This window comes from Myotis brandtii, unplaced genomic scaffold (genome assembly GCF_000412655.1).
Source record: "Myotis brandtii unplaced genomic scaffold, ASM41265v1 scaffold246, whole genome shotgun sequence".
Classification (NCBI taxonomy): Eukaryota; Metazoa; Chordata; class Mammalia; order Chiroptera; family Vespertilionidae; genus Myotis; species Myotis brandtii.
This window is the reverse complement of record NW_005359310.1, coordinates 34,844-42,788: the sequence shown is the minus strand read 5'-3', so window position 1 is coordinate 42,788 and position 7,945 is coordinate 34,844. Positions and strand designations below refer to the sequence as shown.

The following is a 7,945-nucleotide window of genomic DNA, read 5'->3' as shown; positions in this document are numbered from 1 at the left end:
CTGCCACTCCTGCTGCTGGTCAGTGGCACCCCCAGCGCTCCGCCCTGAGCCCAAGGCCCAGCTCACACCTCTGTGGTCCCAAGTGCTGTCCGGAGAGAAGGCAGCTCCGCCTGTGTCTTCATTGCCCCGAAAGGGCTGATTGGCATCTGCCCCGGGGGTGGGGGGTGGGGTGGGGTGAAAAGGGCCGGAGCCCTGGCCCGTGGGGCTCCCCGGTTGAGCGGCCTCCGTGCACTAAAGGTCCGGCTCCAGGTGCAGCAGATGTGACTGCTTCAGCCCCGCGCCTTCAGGGGTTGAGCATCGACCTGTGAACCAGGAGGTTATGGTTGGATTCCCGGTCAGAGCACAGGCCTGGGTTTGGGGCTCCATCCCCAGTGTGGGGTGTGCAGGAGGCAGCCTGTGCAGTCTCTCTCTCTCTCTCTTCCTCTCTCTCTAAAAATCAGTAAAAAACTTTTTAAAGAAGTGATGGGACTCCAGAGGAGAGCCTGGCCGCTGTAGGCAGCTCAGCTGGCCCAGCCCTCCCCCACACCTGGGGCTGCTCCCCCAGCCTCTGCAGCCATGGGGGTGCAGACAGCGCCTAGGCCCGATGCTCCCCTCATTTGTATCTTATACTTGGTTGGCAACAATGTCCATCTTGATTTCTATTTTTTAAATAAGTGACATTTTTTGAGCTTTACTAGGTGTCGGGCACTGTCTTAAGCACTTGACACGATTATGGTGGATCCTATCACCTATCCTAGGAGCTCAGCACTGCTGTTCCACCCCGTGTCCGGATGAGAACCCCCAGGTTCAGAGAGCTGAGGTGAGCGTCTTGGGGACATGCAGCAGTAACCAGGAGGCAGGCCTCTGGCCTGGGCAGCCCACTCAGCTGTCCTCTTAATCCCACTGCAGCCAAGTGCCCCATCCCCATTGCTAGCTTAGCAGATTACAATAAAAGTAAGGGGTGCCCCTGGGAAATCCTGATCATGTGACAGAACATGTGTTTAATTCAGAGCTTGGTTGATGTATTGTGACTGCACTGACCTCACTTGAATAGTGAGCCCCTGTGTACCCCCCACTTTCTATCAGAAAACTCCCTCTGGGGTCCAGGCAGTGGCCTTACGTGAGGACAGAATGGAATTTGTGCCACTGAAGCCCCTTGTCTGCCCTCCGGTCCCCACTGTATCTGGTGTCCCCGGAAATTCCCACTGGTCACTGTCCTTCCCTCGGGCAGATATCCGGGAGGCCTGGAGCCGGCCTGTCCAAGGGGAGGAGGTGCCCTGGGGACCCCAAGGGTCAGGCGGGGAGGAGGGGGGCCAGGCCTCTCCCCCCACAGCTGGTTCAGGGGACCTCCTGGCACCAGCTTTGCCCCCCTCTCCCATCTTCCCCCTGACCCTCTCCTGACCTCAAAGAGGGAGCACCAGGAAGGGCTTGGCCCTGGACTGTGGACTTCGCTTGTTCTCCTCCCAGACTCCCCAGGTCCTTCCCACTCAGGTCCTCTCAGATGCTAACCCTGCCCCCCCCACCCCCAATCTAGTTTATCATTTTTAAAAATAGATTTTTTATTGACTTTTATAGAGAGGAAGGGAGAGGGAGAGAGACCCATGTGAGAGAGAGACATTGATGTGAGAGAGAAATATTGAACAGCTGCCTCCTGCACACCCCCTACTGGGGATCGAGCCTGGAACCTGGGCATGTGCCCTGACCGGGAATCAAACCAGTGCGCTGGACGACGCCCAACCAGCTGAGCCACCCCGGCCAGGCCAGTTTATCATTTGACAAGAAAGGAGAGGCCAAGGTGACCAGCAGCCTCCCTCCTGCCTGGAGTCCTGGCCTATCGACTGCTGAGTGGAGAGCGTGTTCAGTGCCAGGGGACATGTTCTCAGTCATGCCCTCTGGCTTGAGTTCAGGGGTGGTTCTGTAAAGTGACTCTGACACACCTGCGGTCGGGGGGCGTGGAAAGGTAGTTCCCCTTCTTCACGGTTCCTGCAGGACCACCCCCTTCCCCTCTCCCCACACACTTGATCGCCCCTCCTCTTCCTGCTCCCACAGCAGCACGCAGCCTCTGGTGTTGAATCCACCTGCTGCTTTAAAATGTATCCCTTGCCCTGGCTGGTTTGGCTCACTGGATAGAGCGTCGGCCTGGGGACTGAAGGGTCCCAGGTTCGATTCTGGTCAAGGGCATGTACCTTGGTTGCGGGCACATGCCCAGTAGGGGGTGTGAAGGAGGCAGCTGGTCGATGCTTCTCTCTCATCGATGTTTCTAGCTCTCTATCCCTCTCCCTTCCTCTCTGTAAAAAATCAATAAAATTATTTTAAAAAAATGTATCCCTTTCAGCATCTGTTCTCCCTCTAGATTGAGAACTTGGGGCAAGGCATTCGTCTTTCTGCGTTTAGCGAGTGCCCATAAATGCCAGGTATGAAGAGTTCCCAGGAATCAAGGGACAGAAACACACCTAGAAAAGGGGCTCCATGCACAGGTTCCATGCACAGGTGTGTGGGTGGAGGGCTGACTTGAGGGCCAGGCTCTGAGCCCATCTGGGGCCTCCCAGGTGGCTGGTCCAGGCAGGGGGAGCTTGTGAACAGTCTGAGGGGGCCGCTGGGGGGCAAGCATGAGGAGAGCTGTCGGGGCGAGTGGGAGGGGCTGACCCCGGCCTGGCACCTCACGCCAGGGGCTTATTGGGTGCTGTGAGGAGCTGGGTCTCCCTCTCGTTCCAAAGGGAAGTCTCTGGAGGACTTGTGCCCGGTGACAGCACGACCCACTTCTCCTTGGAAAATGGCTGTCACTATCATGTGACGAACGGATTGGATGGGGCTGAGTGGAAAGTCCGGTGACCAGCTGAGGTTTTTGCACAACTGAGGCCAGATGTGACTGTCTGGTGATGAGAATCGCACACCCACTAAGACTTAGGTGGTGAAAGGGACGTGTGCGTGAGAGAGACTCTGTGTGCGTGAGAGAGACTCTGTGTGCATCAGTGTGTGTGCGTGTGTTGTGATTAACTCATTCAACTTACCCTTGAGTATGTTACAACCTAGTGGGAAGATCTGCTAAATTCAGTAGAATATGGGAGCTTGGAGCTTGAGGAATGCCTGGGGAGCTCTGGGAACCCACAATTCCATTGAGTCAAGTGGAATATGTTTGTAATAAATATGTTGTAGAGGAGGTGACCCTAGGGTGAGTGTTGCTAGGACTGTCACACAGAGACTTTAAGAACATGAGCACAGCCCTAGCCGGTTTAGCTCAGTGGATAGTGTTGGCCTGCAGACAAGGATCCTGGGTTCAATTCTGGTCAAGGGCACGTGCCCGGGTTGCAGGCTCAATCCCTAGTAGAGGGCGTGCAGGAGGCAGCCAGTCAATGAGTCTCTCTCATTATTGGTGTTTCTATCTCTCCCTCTCTCTGAAATCAATAAAAAAAAATATATATATATATATTTTTAAAAAAGAACATGAGCACAGAATAACATCCTTGAATGAACAAGGCATTTCATCGTCACTTAAGACAACCGATTCATTCATGTTTCTATTCAACATTCATGGTAAGACTACTTCCTTCTGTGTGTGGGTGAAGCTGACATACATGCATATATTTTTTAAACAGGTAATTCTATGCTCTCAACATGGGACATAAAGTGGTCGCATTCGACATTTCCGTCGTCAGAGGCTTGTGGGAAACTCGTGTCAAGAAGCACAAGGCTCGGCAGAAGGAGGAGGCGGAGAGACTGGAGAGAAGCGCCTTGGAAAAGTATGTTTTCTGTGCTGCTCGCAGCAGGCGGGGCCCGGGCAGACTGGGGCTGCGTTTGGAGGGGGCGTCTTTCTTCGGGGCCTTCTCACTGTCCGTGACACCCGCTTACTGAACTTCCGAACCTCACGCTGTTGCCCAGAAAGAACATGCGATCTCTATAAAGCAGCACCCACAGCTGTAGGGACTCACATGCACCCAGGCACCATGCTGGGCCCAGGGAAGGCAGCGATGAGGCGACAAAGTCCTCTGCAGCCAGTTCTGGGTCAGGGGCCACCTGACTCTCCATGCTCATGTGAGCCAGGTGCTGGCTGCTCTGTGTCAGCATGTCAGCCTCCCCCAGGAGCTGGGTGCCAGGCAGGGTTCCTTGTGTTGATGCCAATTTTATTTGATGGTAGTGGTGTGATTTGTAGGCTGACTGCTCTTATGTAAACTCATGTCAATGAAAACGAAATAGAATTATCACTGTGTTTGTGATAAATATGAATCACACAATCGACTTAACTCTACACAAGGCTGATGAAAGTCGACGAGCGGGGAAGGTTGCACATCCAGGTGCTTTGCGTTCCGTAATTTGTATCCTCTGTGAAGAAACCCCGCTGGACTCCTGGGGATGCAGTACGGGCGCCCGTTTTGTCCAGGAAGGCGGACTGGGATTCCATGGGCACAACCATTCTACACCAATTTGGCAAAGTGTGATATTCTTGGGCTTTAAGTTAAAACCAAAATGCAGAGGGCTGGATGTCTCTCTATTCTTGGTTCTTCACTTTTATGAACTATTCCCATCGAACTAACACCCATTCTGATCCTGCCTGATAACCCAGCTGCTGCTGTAAGCAAATATGGCTGTTTCAGGTGGTGGCTGTCATCCCAAATTGGAAGACAAGGACAAGGGTCCTACGTAACTTGGCCAAGCCCTTTCCCCTACGTAATGCTGTGGTCCCAGAGAGTTGGAACCTCTTTTTACTTGTCACTTAGCATCTGTACTGCCTCTGGCCATGCAGAGTCTGTTTTTAAAATTGCCCCTCCTAGAAGCCTTGATCCCCCCGCCACCAAGTCCCTGAGGAGGGTCCGGGTGCTTGGGCTACCTATTTTGAGACAACGTCTGTGCCTGAGAGTTTTGAAGGAAAACGACAACAAATTTTGGTTTTGTACCTCATAGAATGTTAGGCTCCAAGCAGATATTACACCACTAAATGAGCAAGGCCCGCCACAGGCAAAATACTGCTCTAACCACTGTGCAACCCAGAAGGCAGCAAGTGTGGCCCACAGTCATCACGAGTTTTCAGTAAAGTTGGGGGATGAGGCATCAGTGTGGAACGTTACAGAGCGATAGGCCAGACAATTACCAAGAAGGTGCTGAGGAGGGGTGTGTGTGTGTGTGTGGGGTGACGGGGGTGCTGAGGGCTCCCCAGCCAGCTCCAGCGTCTGACTGCACCTGGAGTTTATGATGACAGGTGCACCTGCTGGAGAGAACTTCCCAGGGTGGCTGATGGGAACTTCCTGTAGTCAGGTGTCTCATAAACTGGTGTTGCCTCTGTGTTTCTATCCACATGCTCGTGAACGATCAGCAAATTCCTGAGGCCTTGCATTTTTAAAACTTGGGTTGGCACCACCTACTATCCAAGGAATAAGATAGGATACTAGCCACCTACTATCCACCTACTATCATTAATCAAACGTGTAGGTAACTTTGGGAGAAATCTTAGCTGGGAATTTTATCGAACGCCTCTAACTTTTTAAAGCCCAAGTTGCTAGTAATTCACAGCCCTGAGGTTTTAAGTTTCCTCTGTCCCCACCCCTTCCAGCCAGGGGAGGGCTGTGCCTGTGCCAGGTGCCCCCTGCGGGCAGGTGAGGGCACTGCCCGGTGACGGCGCCTCTGCCTGCGTTTAGGATAAAGGAGGAGTGGAACCTCGTGTCCGAGTGCCGCCGGAGGGGCGTCCCCCAGGCTGCCTACTGCAGGAACGGCTTCGTGGACACGGGCGCGCGCCTGCTGGACAAGCTCGAGAGGAACTCCCTTCCACGGCAGAGTCTGCCTTCCAAGGGCAGGGACAAAGGCAGCAGCAAGTTTGTGTTTGAGCTTTCGGGAGAGCACTGGACGGTGAGTCCTGTGTTCCTGTCTCTGCGGCCAGTGGCAGCTCAGGGCAGCGCTGATGTCCCGATGGCCCCTAAGCTGAGCTCAGAGCCTTGGCCTTGGCGGGTGAGCGCTCTTACCTTGAGAGGGTCTGCTCTGGCCCTGGCTGGTTTGGTTCAGTGGATGGAGTGTCGGCCTGTGGACTGAAGGGTCTCGGGTTCGATTCCAGTCAAGGGCACACGCCTGGGTTGCGGGCTCGATCCCCAGTGTGGGGTGTGCAGGAGGCAGCTAATCAATGATTCTCTCTCGTTGATGTTTCTCTCTCTCCCTCTCCCTTCCTCTCTGAAATCAATAAAATATATTCTAAAAAAATTGAAACCGAGAGGTCTGCTCTGAACCAGGTTCTCGAGGCTCCTCCTCCACGAAGGCCCAGGGAGGTGGCTCCCGTGGGCACCTGCGGAGCCTGGTCGGGAGTCCTCTGTCTTCTGTCCATCTTTCCCTCCTGCAGACTCTTAAAAACATTTAGAAATTCGGCCCAGCAAATAGTACATGTTTACCAGTTATTTTGAAAAGCAACTACAGAGGAAGGGAAATGCAGGCCAAATCGAACAGTCGGGTGCATGGACAGGCTGTATTTTTAGATGTTAAACTGGCATGAGTAAACAATAAGGCATGTTGGCTGTGGCTGTGAGCCAGCTTGTCTGTGCTGACCAGGCATTCACTGGAATAATATCACAAATTCACGGCAGTTCTGAGTTGGGCTGATCTCTTGCTGCGACATGAATGACCACCGCAGTGGCCTGCTTTCTCTGAAACGCCCGGGAGCTGGCAGTCACCTCTGACACTCTTGCGCATGACCTCTCACGACCTTGCTTCTGGCTTTTTAAATGAGCACACGTGTTCCTGGGCTTTGTGCGCGCTCGGACACATTGAGGACCTAGTGCCAGCCCTGTCGTTCACCTGTTCCAGGAGCTCCCAGACTCCTTGAAGGAGCAGACACACCTGAAAGAATGGCACATAAGCCACACCCTGATTGAAGCCATTCCTACCTATATCAAGCTCTTCCAAGCGATGAGAATTCTGGATCTGCCAAAAAACCAGATCTCCCATCTTCCGGCTGAAATTGGTATGTCTCTCAGCAGAGCCCAGGCCTCCGGTGAGCAGGCAGCCGGTGGACAGGTACCTGTGCAGCTGCCGTGAGAACCGCTCCCCCTCCCACCCCAGGAAGTCGCCAGGCAGGGCCGGGCTCTGTGTGCCCAGAGCTGCTTGGTCACAGTGTCCCTTTGGGTGGTGACGCCACGGTCTCGCCTGTGTAACTCAGCACATACAGACCTTTGCCAGATGCTCAGAATCTAGAAGTCTCATGAGTGAGCAATGCTGTGTTCAGGAATTTTTCATTTTCTTTCGGTCATTGTGATAATTATTTTTTTCTTTTTTTCTGGTGACAGGATGTTTGAAGAACCTGAAAGAACTCAACGTGAGTTTCAACCATCTGAAGAGCATTCCTCCAGAACTGGGAGAGTGTGAGAATCTCGAGAAACTGGATTGTTCTGGAAATCTAGAATTGACCGAGCTCCCCTTTGAAGTAAGAAAGTTACCATTTCTGCACTATGATTTATTTTTATTTGGTGCATGATATGGGGAAGAAGCTTTGAAAAATGAAACCATCTATATTATGTCACAATTCCCTGACATTGCCGTCACCATCTACTGGCTGTTATAAGGTCTTTAAAATGTTCTCACACTAGGCCAGGACCCAATTTTCAGTTCAGAAATGCCATCAAAGGAAAACTGGGCAAACAATCCTGTTTTCATGCAAGATATTTGTATTTAATGCCTATTTAATATACTAGAGGCCCGGTGCACAAAAATTTGTGCACTCGGGGGTGAGAGGGGGTCCCTCAGCCCGTCCTGTGCCCTCTCGCAGTCTGGGACCCCTCGGGAGATAACGACCTGCTGGCTTAGGCCTGCTCCCGGGTGGCAGAGGGCAGGCCCAATCCCTAGGTGCAGCCCCTGGTCGGGCTCAGAGCAGGGCCGATTGAGGAGTTGGGGCGCCGCCCCCTGTCATGCACAGAGCAGGGCAGATCAGGAGGTTGGGATGCCACCCTCAGTCATGCTCAGGGTAGGGCCAATTGGGGGGTTGGGGCACCGCCCC

General features: G+C 53.3%; 1 protein-coding gene across 3 annotated transcripts in view; it reads left to right on the top strand.

The window, feature by feature from the left end:
• Positions 1–600: 600 nt before the first annotated feature.
• LRRC2 (leucine rich repeat containing 2) overlaps positions 601–7,945 on the top strand; it is a 16,877-nt gene continuing 9,532 nt past the window's right edge. Inside the window, exons 1-5 of one of the 3 annotated variants that reach the window (XM_005867189.2) lie at positions 601–799; positions 3,576–3,719; positions 5,610–5,817; positions 6,760–6,916; positions 7,239–7,375. In XM_005867189.2, the coding sequence (XP_005867251.1) occupies positions 3,595–3,719; positions 5,610–5,817; positions 6,760–6,916; positions 7,239–7,375 (627 nt within the window). In that variant the 5' untranslated portion in view covers positions 601–799; positions 3,576–3,594. The remainder of the gene's footprint in view (positions 800–3,575; positions 3,720–5,609; positions 5,818–6,759; positions 6,917–7,238; positions 7,376–7,945) is intronic. The other 2 variants (XM_005867191.2, XM_005867190.2) reach the window with 2 other exon arrangements.